At 41.0% G+C, this 14,212-nt stretch overlaps 1 protein-coding gene across 5 annotated transcripts; it reads right to left on the reverse strand.

Annotated features, from left to right (window-relative positions):
* Positions 1–374: 374 nt before the first annotated feature.
* UEVLD (UEV and lactate/malate dehyrogenase domains) lies at positions 375–12,379 on the reverse strand. Of its 5 annotated transcripts, none has more exons than XM_054275552.1 (12): positions 12,320–12,379; positions 10,641–10,725; positions 9,948–10,010; positions 9,070–9,233; positions 8,089–8,224; positions 7,542–7,663; positions 6,808–6,913; positions 4,962–5,132; positions 4,018–4,191; positions 3,637–3,721; positions 2,885–3,008; positions 375–1,586 (listed from the first exon to the last, which is right to left on the reverse strand). In XM_054275552.1, exons 1-12 carry the CDS (start codon positions 12,359–12,361, stop codon positions 1,422–1,424), a joined length of 1,437 nt encoding a protein of 478 aa, XP_054131527.1. In that variant the 5' UTR covers positions 12,362–12,379; the 3' UTR covers positions 375–1,421. The 5 variants fall into 5 exon arrangements, with proteins under 5 accessions (XP_054131527.1, XP_054131525.1, XP_054131528.1 ...); XM_054275550.1 differs by having other exon boundaries at positions 9,070–9,236; XM_054275555.1 differs by lacking the exons at positions 375–1,586; positions 2,885–3,008; positions 3,637–3,721 and adding an exon at positions 4,743–4,827 and having other exon boundaries at positions 4,110–4,191; positions 9,070–9,236.
* Positions 12,380–14,212: the final 1,833 nt, after the last annotated feature.

The following is a 14,212-nucleotide window of genomic DNA, read 5'->3' on the forward strand; positions in this document are numbered from 1 at the left end:
TTTAAAAAACATAGCAGCAAAGTTGGTTACCTGCAGCCATCACTAATTTTGCCCCGTCATTAACCGCTACAGTGAAAGACATTTGGGTATTCACAAAAATAACCTTCAGTAATTTAGATCTTTTTTTCTTTCTATGTTTAATCCAGTTCTGAGATCAGTATACAGTCAGAACTCCCTGCATGTATGGCTCTTTGTGAGATGGAACTGGAAGGCACAAAGGATCAGATCTTTTGCTCTGACACAGACACTACTTTTGCTCAGAACAAATTTCCAACAATATCTGTAAACTTTCCAACCAGCCACCCCTCCAAGTGTAAACGTGGAATGACGTTCCTAAGCTGCACACAGCAGGAGTGGAGGTGGTGGAGGTGCCTGCCATGTGAAGCTGAGGTACAATCAGGAGTAACACAGTCTTTTACCAGCAGTAAATCAAGAGGTTAGAACCCAAAAAAACTCTTGATCTCAAAACCATCCGTTTTTTATCTACAAATCCACATCCTGCTTTTTCATCACACCTTTGGTCTCCAGGGAAGAGGGTTACAGGTTCTGATGCCTTCTCCTGAGGCTGATGTAAAGCTCCCAGCCAGCTTTGGTTTGACATCTGAATGTGCAGATACTCCTGTGCAGTTTAACTGCTGGATTTTATCTTTTATTTTTATTTGAAGCCCAGCTCCTGCTCCTCCATTCAGGAAGAGCCCCTGTTCCAGTACTGCATGTGTGCAGTGAGAACTGCAGGTGCTTTAGTGCTCTGAATGTCCTCACAAAATAAAAGCAAGCAAGTCATGATTGGAGTATTTCAGACATGATCAAGTGTGACCAGAAATCCATAGCCAGTAGTTCAGGTTTAAAGGATACTGTGAACACCACGTTCCCCTTAGTAAATAGCAAAACACTGGAGGTCCTTTGACATAAGAACATGTACAGCCACAGAGGATGGAGCTATGGAACTGCATCCCCAGTGCTGTGGAGCTGGAGTGTGCCTGTACCCTACACAAGCCTCAGACACAGCATTTAAAAGCCATGAGGGAGGGTTCAAGTGGGCTGTGCACACCGGAGTTTCTGCAGAGCTGGGTTAGCCCCTCTCTTTTGCCTCATAAAGAGGTGCAAAAAGCTGAGAATAACCCAAGAATCAGGCTATAACTGGCAGCCAAAACCCACAGGCAAGTGCCACCTGAATTTAGGTAAAATATTCTTGTGTGCTACCTGCCTCATTTTGGCTACCAAAAGTGCACTTTACAAAGAAAAAATTGCCCTACAGTGTGGTATTAAATTATTTAAACCTAAACTGAGAAAGCACTTTTGGAAAGTAAAATAACAAAGCTTCCTGTTTTCTATAGAAATCCTTATACATGGAGCAACCTCTTCTGCCTTGCAGATCTCCAGCTTGAGTGAGCAGACACAGAGGCTTCCCTTGTGCTTCCTTACAGCTTCAGCTGCTGCTGAAGGTCATGAATTGAGCCTGCACTGCTTTGCAGTTTCTCCTGCACCAGTGGGTCTTCCTCCAGTCTGACCGTTTCAATCACTCCACTGGTTCCAAGAATACATGGGAGACTTAGGAACACTTCACTGTTTATATTGCAACACCCCTGAAACAACACACAAAGAACACTGTCACACACACAATTACTTATTTATGCTGCAACTACACAAAAGAGTAAAATAACACAAAATGACCTGATTATTTTAATTAAGCAAGGATATTCCAACATATGGCATGTTTGGCTAGATCAAATTCTATTTATTTTAGATACTGTGCAGTGGGTTACTGTATAGAAACTGTAAAATATTACCATGCAGATAAAAATTTGTGAACCATGTCACAATTGGGGAATTTTCCCAAGATAGATAGATGTCTATAATGCAGACAAAGTTTATACCACTAAACACCATTTCTTAGCTAGAACAAGCTGGGACACTTCATAGTACAGTATCAGTTCTTTTAGGACTGAACAAAATAAATTAAATAATGCAGCCTAAGAACTGGGGAAAATTTCTCAAATATTGATCCCATACAGATTCTGCAAGAGAATTTATAAAACTTATATGCCTATAATTCAAGTTGACACTGTGGATTGAGTTTATTTTTGTAATCTGGGACATTTTACATTCTATAGATACTTCAAGAGACTTGTGACTCCTCTGTATCTATATTTAGTTCAGGAATGATTAAAAACTTCACTTGAAACAATTATTTAATTAGGTATGTGCTTGTACTCAATTAAATAAGCAGCCAGCTCAACTTCCCTGCACAGGAACATGCAAATTGTCCTTCTGAAGGCTCTAAATTGAAGTGACAAATAAACATTTCTACATAGGTTTTCTAATCATATAGAATGTCCTAATGCTTTAGTGAAGCCTCTTAGGAGAAACTTCAAACAAAATTCAGTCTACAATTTTAAGTTAACTAATGTTTCATAATCTTCTCCTCTTAAGGAAAGTATTAAAGAGTAAAAAAGCAGATGTTTCAAACTTAATCAAATAAAAAGCTGGCAGAAAATGCATTTTATACTTTCAGAAATGATAAAAAATTCTTTTGGCTCCTAAAAAAGCCTACATTTAATTGTAAGCACTCTGGAACCACAACTCACTTTTCATTTGCCAAATCCAGCTATTCCAGGGTGCTGGGCAGCAGCTTTAAATGTATGTTCTCTTTGGACTTGTACTTTTAGGAGAATAATCCACTTTTACTATTGGTTTCAGGTTAAAACAGCAAGTGATTTTTGCTCATTTTCAGACTAGAGTTGAAAGCTGTTGTTGGAAGAAAGTAATGGCAGTAGCACTACTTCAGAACAATGAGATGTCTGTGCTGCTAAAATTAATGGTCACATCTGGGATAAATAATATAATTACAGTGCCAACCAAAAGGTATTAATAACACATTTACCTTTGCCAGAGTGGATACAGAATGAACCTTCCTTTTATCTTTCAGAATGCTGTCAACCAAATCAGCAACTGAGAGCCCAACAGACCATGATCTCTGACCTTTTCCCTTTAGGACTTCCATAGCTCTACACATAAACCAGGAAAAGGAGAAAAAAGTGATGTTGAGATTGTAATTTTTTCTATTTTGGTTTTTATGTAATACCCAAAATACAGATTTAAGTGTACCATGTCAGGTAAAGCGTACTATAAAAATATGATTCTCTGTTTTGGAAAACAACACAATGGGATATAGAATTGCTGAAAAGAATTTCTTTACAATATTTTTTCTCTACACTCATAACACTTCTCTTTTCTGTCAAGAGGTGTAACTGACAATTAAATCAGTTAAATTCATCCAAACTGGTGCTTGACTTTGAAGCAAATGCTTCCAACACAAGCTCTAAGGAAAGTGGGCCAGAAGGCTCATCTAGTATTTGTTTTAAATACACAGTCAAACAGCTCTGATATTCTGCTGTATATTGTGGTGTCTCCTTACATTGCCACAGGCACAATGTCAGTAAGCATTTCAGAAAAACAGTGGCTGTATACAGACCCATAGAAGTGAATGACAACTTGACCTACAATTTCCTACAAACTCAGTATATGAACATTTTAGAGCAAGGTTTCCCCACTTCATGAAGAGCTGAAGAACATGTAAACAAGTGCCAAATCAAGTGCCTAAACATGAAGGAAAAAAAGTTACAGTGGTGCTACCTGTTCGCCACCTTTTCCCTTGAGTTACGAGCAGCCATTGCTTCTGTTTGATTTGCAGCTACATTCCAGCTGCTCCATGATGGCACTAAAGAGAAACAACAACAACAACAACAACAAAAAAAGCATGTGAGGTTGTAGTTTGTTTCAAGTAGTATTTTTTTTTCTGTGACAAATGGCAAATAGTTTTGCCACTACTCCAGGTCTACAGATTTGGTACCCCACAAGTGCATTACTCAAAGCCATTATAATGAGAATTTACCACTCTTCTTAATACTTTTCTCATTATCTTCATTACTTTTCTCAATTATTCTTCCATTATTCAGTTACTTAGGCCCTGCCAGGATGTTACATGCTCATGGTGATAAAAAAGCATCACTTTACCTTTGTCTTCTCCCTGTTCACCAATAATCCAGGCATCTTTTGCCAGCACCTCTGCTTTCAAAAGGTTGGTTAGAATGTACCGAAATCTCTCTGAATCGAGGTTGGCACCAACTCCAATGACTCTGCTTTTGGGAAATGAGCTCAGCTTCCAGGACACAAATGTCATTACTTCAACTAAATGTCAAAGACAAAATCATGTTGTCAATGAAGGACCACTCAATATTCAACTCAACTGCAACTTTTGAATCATCATTATGAAAAACTCTGGACTTCTTTACTTTAGAAAAAGCATAAACATGTGGGAACATACTGGTGGTTTATTTCAACCTGAAACACAAAGTCAGGTGGGGAAGAAGTGAAAAAATAAGAACAATGGTAAGAGAGTAAGAAGAGCTGTCTTCAATGCATTACAGGATAGAGGCTCACACTTCTTTCCCTTTCCTAACTAGTGATTTTGCTTTGTCTTTGTTCACAGTACCACTGACCTGGAAATTTAAACCTTCCACCAAAATCTAGCTGCAATATTCACTATTAATGCTATACTTTGTATCTGAGTAGCCTGTAAATGTGATCATATGGTGATCATATGGCACATAACCCACATGGATCTATCCTTCCTGCAAGGAGAAATGTGCACATAAAACTCACAAGTGACAACAGCCAATGGATGCTAATGATGTAGACATAGGTTGGAACTATGCACAGAAACACACAGAAATACATACCTGTTACACAAAACAAAGTACATTATTTTCTTTTATCTTGGTAACAGTAAAGAAAAAACCCTCAAAGACAGTGTCCTGCTCAAAGCTGAAAAGGAAAACATCTTTCAGAGTAGCAAGAATTTGTGACTAACCAGGTGCATTCAGCAGTAACATATTTTTAAAAAAGGCCAGAGGAAAAGCCAGGTGAGGGGCAGAACCTTATGCAGAGGACCAGCATACCTGGATGAGAAGCAACAAGGAGAACAGCACTCTGACTGTAGTGGGACACTGCTGGAATGATTCCTCTGAACAAATCCACATTGCTTTGTATGACATCGAGGTAAGTCTGAGCATTACCCAGAGAATTCACTGTAAGCACCACAACTTTGGAATCAGCTGAAGCAGAAAAATCTGGAAATAGAAAGAAAATTTTGACATTTATGTCATTCTACTGAGTTTTGGATGCAAACCCAAGAGCTGTTCTAAAGGCTGAACTCCAGCATCCAGCTTAATTAGGGATTCTTTGCCTCCTGTCCCCCTGATATCCCCCAGTGTGGAATTTAGGGCACTTCCACAGCACCTATGAAACACAGCTCTCCCACAGAGCTGCTTTCCTGTTTTATAGGTGTCAAACACAAAAGGTAGACTACAATTTATCCAAGATTACAGAGCAGAGACCAGAAAACATCTAGACAGCTTTGACAGATAAGCTTTTCCAAGTTTTCTTGGCAAGAAAGAAAAAATATCCATGAGAAGTCTCCTTAATTTTTATTCCATCTGTTAAAGAAGGGGAAAAACTTTTACTCCTTTATCTGAGGCTTCTTCTATAATTTTTGATCTTATTCCTTAATCAAGGGTGTGTAGACACATGAAAGGCACTCCAAAAGTCTATTTATTAACTCAAATAAAAGACAAATTATTAGCTCAAAGAAACACACAACCACACTTGCTGCAGGAATTTATAAATCAAAGCTGCCTTGGCAGGTATTTTTGAATATCTGAGTGCCACACAGGTGATCAGCCTGGACACAGAAAAGGTGATTTGTCTGTTGCACCACTTTTGTAACCAGCTGAAGCCAAAGCAGAGGTCTAATGCACTGACAAATTAAAACCATACTAAGCAAGATATAATTAATACCAGCTTGCCCCAAAACTAGATATAAGCATATTAAAACAGGTGACAGTATACAAGCATTTTGTAGTATTGTAACACCACCAAGCTTCTTATACCACAGCTAAAGGCAAACATACAACAGGCAAGCACAGAGGCACAGACAGATTTGTGGAACAGTTGCACAACCAGGGTTCAGCACACCTTTTTGTGCTAGCAGCAAAACCTGCAAGATAAGATCAAAGAATGTACAGCAGGCAAATGCCAGATTTCTGCAGAATAAGCCACAAAGATGCCTGGTGGAACCAGAACTAGTCCCTGCCTCCAAAATAAGATACATTAAAAGAGAAGCACAAGGAAACCCCTCATTTCATCTTGCAAAGGGTACAAGGAAAATGGAAATATGACACATAAGCAAGGAAGAATGTTACTCAATCCAGCCCCAGCTTTCCCTCTGGGAAAACTTCTGAGCTGCATGGCCTCAACCTCTGCAACCATCAAAGGCTACAAGTAATCACTAATTAGAGAGACATGGCACTGACTCTGCTGATTTGTATGCTCACAGCTGACTGAGGACAAGGTTATTAAGAACTCATTGTGTGAGTGTGCAGTGATAGAGATCAAGAACTCACTATTGGCCATGTGCATGTTTAATGAACACCAAGCTAGGAAAGCAGCACTTTGAAACACACCTTTATTTATCAGCCTGCTTTCACAGCCTTCACTAATTCCCATGCAAATATTTTTTCCCCTTTTCCCTCTCTCCCTCTGCCCATGACACAGAAATTCCAGCTTGGCTTCTGTGTATTTCTGCATGAGTCCAATTTCAGCATCAGCCTCTCACCTGCAAGTACAGACTTAAATAAAGACAGCCCATGTGCCACTGTATCTCCCCAGGTGTCCTGCTCTTGTTACAATGAGCACAAGCACACACAGCACAGCACCCACTCCTGCTCCAGACACAACATCTCATACCTTTGCTGATCTCCACATTTGGCACAGCAAAAATCTCCAAATCCATGGTGCCTCCTTTTGCTGCACCTTCAGAAAGATCCAAAAGAACCACCTTGTCTGCAACATCCTGTATGAATAAAAATAATACAGATCAGAATACAGACAAACCAAAACAAAACTCGTTTGTGTGGGAGGGAGGAATAAAAACCAAAATTCTTCCCATTTCATTGTTTGCTGTACTGTGTACAAATCAAACAAAATTACTGGTCAAAATTACTGCCAAAACACAAGGAAAAGGACTTAGTTTTGTGAGTTTTTCATTTGTTTTGTAATGTGTTTTTTCCAGCTAGACTTCCTAAATTATTTTTGGGAAGTCAAAAATTACTGTTGCTAAAAAAGACTGTTAAAATATACTGTCACTGTTGTACCTAACATACAGCTGTGATGAAGCACAGCCAATCTACAGATTATCCTTTTGCAGGGAACTAGGAGATGCCAGTTGTAAAAGGCTACTGCTGAGACAAGAATCCTTTAGGGATTTTCAAAGTAAGTGAATTCAATACTCAACCCTTTGAATTAAAAAAGCTGACTGAGAAACCGGGGCAGAAAATGAACACCTCTGTGTGTCTTAAGTTAACTGAAGAGACAAATGACCTATGCAGTAACAGTTGTTAAAAGTGATGAGGTATTCCTTAGAGTTAGATTGGAATCCTTTCTCTTAATCAGGTCTCTTGCTATTTTTAATAATTATGTACCTTTGCTGCAACAGCTAGTACACATGCAACGCCAAGATCTCCAGCTCCAACAACAGTAATTTTGTTAAAACATCCTTCATTTCTGCTTCCAGTTTTACTCCTTGATTTCATGTCAGTCTCTCCTGCAATTAAAAGAAAACCACAAACTTGGCTGCTGGTCCACACTGTATCAATACAAGTATTGCTGCTTCATAAAGGATCGTGGTTGTGCCAGAGTTTAATCAAGTTACTTTTTCAAAATAGCAGTCAAGACTGAGCACACAGAAAACCCATCACAACTTGCAGGGTGTAAAACAAATATTCCTCTCTAGACAGGAATGTTTTTTTCACTAAGTAGAAATACACAAGCATGACAATAGCAAGAAGCTGAACACTGAGACCACAAAACCAGCACTCCCTTTGCTCCTGTTACAGGTGTGCATACAGACCATGGCCATAAAATTTGTAATATATGAACCATGTAGGTTTCTTTGTGACATCAGGTAATGACAGTAAGTGAATACATTTTATAAGAACATTAGAAACAAGTCCATGAAAACATCCCCACCTTCAGTAATCTTTGCAATATAGGAGAGAAGTTCTGATTGCCTGGCTGCATCAGAAGATGACAGTGAGTACAAAGGGAGCTCTTCCTCAAACTTTGCAATCATTTCCTTGATTAATCCAGTGAGAGTTGATTTAGGCTGAAATACAGCAGACAAACAGAAGACAAAACAGCTGAACAGCCATTTCATGTAGTGGTGTCAGCTATGAACTGCCAGAGCCACACAAAATTTAATCAAATTATAAATACTGACACTCTTAACATTTAAACAAACACCTAAGGGACAGAAAAGTATCACTTTGAGAAGATACTTTCCAAATAGGAGTATGAGGAATTTAACAAAATGAATTCTAAAATTGAAATTACCAGTGCTAGTGGTTTTTGAAGGCATCCATTGAATATATGGAAGCCTTTGATATAGCCACATCCAATATTATAAAAGAGACAAATCCTAGCTAAAGAGAAGTTAGTTCAGTCTTCTTAGATGAGCTCAACTGTCCAGAGTTCTGGCATCTCAGTTCTCCTCCAGGCAAAACACACTGTGAAGTTAGCAGAAGTTCCCTTAGGAATTTCTGTATCAATAATGTAAAATACATTTTACATGCCCATTCATTTCAAAAAGTTGGCATTCATTAAATAATTTTCATTGGCCTGGCAGTCATATTTAAATGAGTAATTTAATACAGTGCATAAAATCATTTATCAACAGCACTGACTTTTGAATCTCTGTGCTGTTTCAGAGTTCTGCCAAAAGAGACATACACAAAAGGCAGAAACTTCCACTGAACTTTCCTGAGGGATCCTGAACTGGGACAGCAACAAAGTATCACGAGGTTTACATTGCTTTGTAAAGAATCAGTTCTTCCTTTTTCACTAGAATTACTCCCCACTGCCTTTAGCAGCCTCAGACTGCCTGAAAGCTCCAGATGACACCCTGCAGTATTCCCAAATGCCTCCCTCCCTGTCAGCCACCCCACCTCTTACATGGCTCCAGTTCTGCAGGTAGGGCAAATAGATCCTGCCCCGGGCATCCACGTGTTTCCCCACCGCAATGCCCATGCTTGCCGTCGGCTTCAGGAAGCAAAGGGGCGGAGCAAAGGGATGGGAATCCAGGATCCACAGCCGGACAGGGATGTTATAGGAACTGCCTGCTGAAATAAAAGCCATTCATAACTCCTGCACTGACAAGAGGCACTTAAGACCAGTTTGTGAGTGATGTAATTCACACTTTGTAGTAACAAAGGAAAAAAGCCTGACAGAGCACTTCCAGATTCACACTGGAAAATATTTATATTACTTAGGGTAATTAATAAAACCAGACCAACTTGAAATGTTACTTATTGTGCCTTTCTTTATATAAAGTTCTGTTGCTCTTTTGCTTCCCAGGGTCCTCTCTCAGCCAACCTGTCCCCTTTCCCCAGCAAAGAAATCATACATGTATTTCATACTTATTTTACGACTTAACACCTACTGCAAAAAAGCATCTATAAAGAGCTTTGCATCAGACTCCAAAGGCTTTAAGTTGAAAATAAAAAATTGCCTACAAGTTATTTTTGGACACTGTCTATACAAGTGTAGGTCTCAGAGAGTTCACACAAGCTCCATTAGCATCAAAGATTTTGCCAACACGGTCTCAAACAACACTATTTTTAAAATAGTTAATTTACTTATTTAATTAACAACACCTTATTTCAGCATCTGTGCACCTCTTTCTGCAGTAGAAGTGACTTCTGCCAATTCAAACAAAATATTTTCTAGTCCCCTTTGAAGACACTGCACAGTGAACTGTTAAGAGGCAGAACCCAACACATTCTACATTTAGATTCATAACTGCCAAGAAAATTACATTTGATTTATCTTACCATATTTCACTGGAACAGTGCCACTAAAATTCAGGAGGTCCTTCTGGGATCCATCCTTGAAGGCTGAAATTAAAAACGTAGTTTAAAAAAATTAACTCCTTTCAATCCTGGCATAGCAAGCCCATCCACAACTACAAATATCCAACAGTGATTTTTCTTTAGAAATCAAATGCACTTCTCCTGAAAGAACTAAGGTTAGAATATTACTAAGGTCCCCCCAACCTTTTAAAATACTTTCTTAATGAAATTTTAACACAAATCCCATTGGTACAACTAAGCACATCATTAGTCTGAAAACCTTTTGTCCTGTGTAATGCTGATGTTGTGGGAATTTCCAGTCAGGCTGATGGATTCTGGAAGGCACACTCTGTAAGCTAAAGCTATCAAAATACTTTCTATACAATAATGAAATATGGGGAAAAGCTGTTACATATAAAGAATTTAAAGTATCAATCTTCTATAATTACTGACAAGTTGAGGTAAGATGAAGTAAATGAGTTGCCAAGGCTTTTCTATGTTTGCATCCTTGGAAGAGCATTCAGGAGCAGTAACATGGCCTGAGAAGTTTTACTGCAAGTCAACATAAAGACAGGAACACAACAGAAATATGTTCACATTCTATTACACACAGCCTGCATTTATGGCAAGTAAGAACGCCCACAAATAGTTCAGAGTTACTGTATCACTTCTTACTGTATGTGTTCATGGAGAAGGTGAAGTTGGGGTAGGTCTTGCTAACATCCTTCAGCTCTTCTATGGTCAGGTCTCTGAACTTGTACTGCAAAGGGGGAGGAAAAAATAAGGAAAAAAGTTTCACTTCAAAGGCTTCTGTCTGAGAGTTAGGGAAAAGGACACTATAGAAGGCAGAAACACAAGGGGAAGGTAATAATTACTTTTAGTACTATAAATAGTTTTGATGCGAAATAAATTATCAAAAAGACTTGATTCCAAAAGCTTTGAAGCTATTGCAGGTCTGCTGTTGAAATTCTGAACGTCACTCCTTATATACCATTTCTTCCCCTTTACAGCTGTGTGAGCAGAAGCTTAGTAAACCTTAGTCCCCTCCGTACATATTAAAAAGAACATAAGAATATGAACCTCTTAGGAAAAGGAAGTTATTTTCTTACAGACAGAGTTAAACTCAGGTCCACCTGCGCACATTTTAGAAGAGTTTACTAATATGTCACTTTCCACAAATGTGTCAAATGTGTAAGTAATTAGCCTCTAGGATTTTTTTTCCTTTTTCAGCTGTCCTTGAGAGCTGAGAAAATTAATTACTTCTGCCTAAGAAGGTCCCCAGCCAGTCCAATACCAAGAGATTTGCATCCTCCCACATCCCAAAGTTACAAAGAGTATTTTCCATTTCCTAGATTAGAGCCTCTGCTCCTCCTTTAGGCAACTTGATGCTGGTTTTTTGGAACCCTTGCCTAAGTAAACAAAACTGCTGCCTGACAGTGGCTAAAGAGCTGCTCACTGCCCTGGAATAATTGTCACAAAACAGTAGCTAAAATCGAATTTCTCTTCGGTTTGCTGCCCCAGCAGCAATGTGACAGCTGTGGGCATGGCACAGTTATTTTCTACTGCCTACAGAAAAACAGAGCTACTGACAAAAAACACCTTTCAGTCAGCTTCCCCCCATCGCTGGATTCTGAAAGTCATGCAAAAGAAACAATAAAAAGAATCCAACGTTCCCTAACTGTGAATGTCTACACAACCTACACTTAATGCATTTTGGAGGCGTTGGTATATCTGGTTGTGAAACCAAAGTCAGCTTTCCCTAGCTGGTCTCCTTCTACTCATAATACAAAACATTCCTATCAAGCAGTTTGTCCTCCTCTAAAGACCACAGCATTTACGGGGTGACTCACATACAGACCTTCCTCATTTCGCACCCAAAATTATTCGGCATGCCCGATGCCTAAATACACCCCCTCAGTTTCCCACGTGGGAATTAAAACGCTGAGAGTGATGTTACAACAACGCGCCTGTGCTCCTGAGGCGTGGAGGCGCTAACGCGGGGAATGCCACAAAAATATTAAAAAAAAAAGACCAAAAAACCCCCACAAAAAACCCCAAAAAAACAAAGTTATGGATTTCCGATGAGTGAAGAGTAAGGTTTGAGTCGTGAGGCGTGGCGTGAACCAGGGGGGTAAACTGATGCGTGGCGCAACTTAAAGCTCGGCTGTATTAGGACAGCGCAGACACCGGGATGCGAAGGTGCAAAGGGACGGGACAGGAGTCCCTCGGCAGCCGCCCCCAGGACACCACCGGGCTCCCGGCCCCGCGCTTCCCCTGCCGCCGGCTCCCTCCGCCCTCCCCTCCCTCAGCACCGCCCGCGCCCCCTCCCCTCAGCTCCCCGCGGGCGCGCGCACCTTGCCCAGCTGCCGCCGCAGCGCCTCCTCCGCCAGCGCCATGGCGGCGCGCGCCGCTTCCCGGCGGGCCTCGCGCGGGGCAGCACCGCCCTCAGGGAGGCGGGCAGCGCTCGGCCGGGAGAACGGGCCAGGCTCGGGGGTTTTCAGTGCCTTTCTAAGGCATCGGGAGCCGGAGGGCTCTGGGCTAGATGCTGTTTCCACCCACCGTGGTCTAGCAAAATGTGGAATGTGTCGAGATTATCTTAAGCCAGGATCTTCTTTGATCTAAGATCATGGTATACTTTCAAGCCTAATTAGATGAAGAGGCAGCAGCCAGCATCCAGTCAAAGACGCCCGTGAACGAACAAGCTTTAAGGATGCAGTAAATCAAGGTGTTGGTCACAGAACCACAAACTATGGTGAGCTGGAAGAGAGCCATCAGGATGATGGAATCCTGCTGGCCCTGCACAGGACACCCCGGCAGTCACACCCTGTGCCTGAGAGCATTGTCCGAATGCTTCTGGAACTCTGCCAGGCTGGTGCTGTCAGCACTGCCCTGGGGAGCTCTTCCAGTGCCCAAACACCCTCAGGGTGAAGAACCTTTCCTTATGCCCAACCTGAACCTCCCCAGACCACATCATGCCATTTCCTCGAGTCCTGTCACTGGTCACCACAGAAAGACATCAGGGACTGTCCCCCCTGCTTGCCCTCATGAGGAGGTTGTAGGCTGCTATGACGTCTTCCCTCAGTCCCCTTCTGAAATAGAGATTTTTAGAGTTCACTTGAATTAGCAATATGAATTGAGCATTTAAAGTTTGGCCTGTAGAATTATGTGTTGAATTTTAACCTTTTTACTTAAGAAATCTCTGCCATAGTACAAAGGGCATAGAAAATGCAAATTTTTGAAGCTTCTTGCATAAAGAACAATACCAGAGAAGACCAAAGGATGAAGAGCCCAGATAAAGGGACTCCTCCATCTGCAAGCTAATCAAGGCCGATAGACGTACTCAGATAAGCACCAAGGGACCAAAAGCGCATGTGCAAAGGAGAAAAGTTCCAAAGTTCAGTGATGAGGAAGACCACAAGACCACAATCTTCAGCCTCAGAGACCACCAGAGAGCCTCATGCGACCACCACAGCAAACAAGGCGTGCCCAGAAGGGCGTGGGTCTGATTACCATGTGAGGCGAGAACAGGCGGGGCCCGGGGTTGAATATGCATGGCAAAGCTGTGCAATGTATTGCTTATGGAATACCTTTGTAATAAAGATGTGGGTCAGACTGAGGCTCGGAGCACAAGTTTTCACGGGAGCTATCTCACTTGTGCCGGGCGCTGACATACATACCCACTTCATACCTATGTCTGGTTGTAAAGTTTATTTATTCTGCATATCACTTCACTTCAGGCTGAACAAGCCAAGTGACCTCACCCACTTCTACAGCTTCTCCTCCAGACCCTTCTCCATCCTTGTGACCACACACATATTTAGGGATGCAGGGATTTCTTCCCTATATGTTGACAGTATCAAAACTGACTTGCAACTTTATGGAATTAAAAATCTGTAAATACAAACCTCACATGAATTTATTTCCCTACATTAGTCTCTTATTTTTTAAGCCTCCCTACAACACAGCAGAGAGACTGGAAAATTGCCTTTTGGAAAGTGGGCCATGCAAGTCTGATGGCCAATTCAGTGGAAAACACAGTAGGTTCAGCAAGGTTAATGGTGACAAATGCCAGTTCTATCCCCCTAACTGACCAGAAAACTGACAGAATGGAACAGACCAAGCATGATAATAGCATGTTTTTACAAGGAGCAAGCTCTTGAGCAAGCTCATACCATTTTTTCCTCCCTCACTTTAGGCCTCTGATACAAGGCCAGAAGCAGACAGTATCAGACAGTATCAGGCAGTAT

The sequence above is a fragment of the Melozone crissalis genome, unplaced genomic scaffold (genome assembly GCF_028551555.1).
Source record: "Melozone crissalis strain CALT ecotype California unplaced genomic scaffold, PUWL_Pcris_2 ptg000018l_1, whole genome shotgun sequence".
Taxonomy (NCBI): Eukaryota; Metazoa; Chordata; class Aves; order Passeriformes; family Passerellidae; genus Melozone; species Melozone crissalis.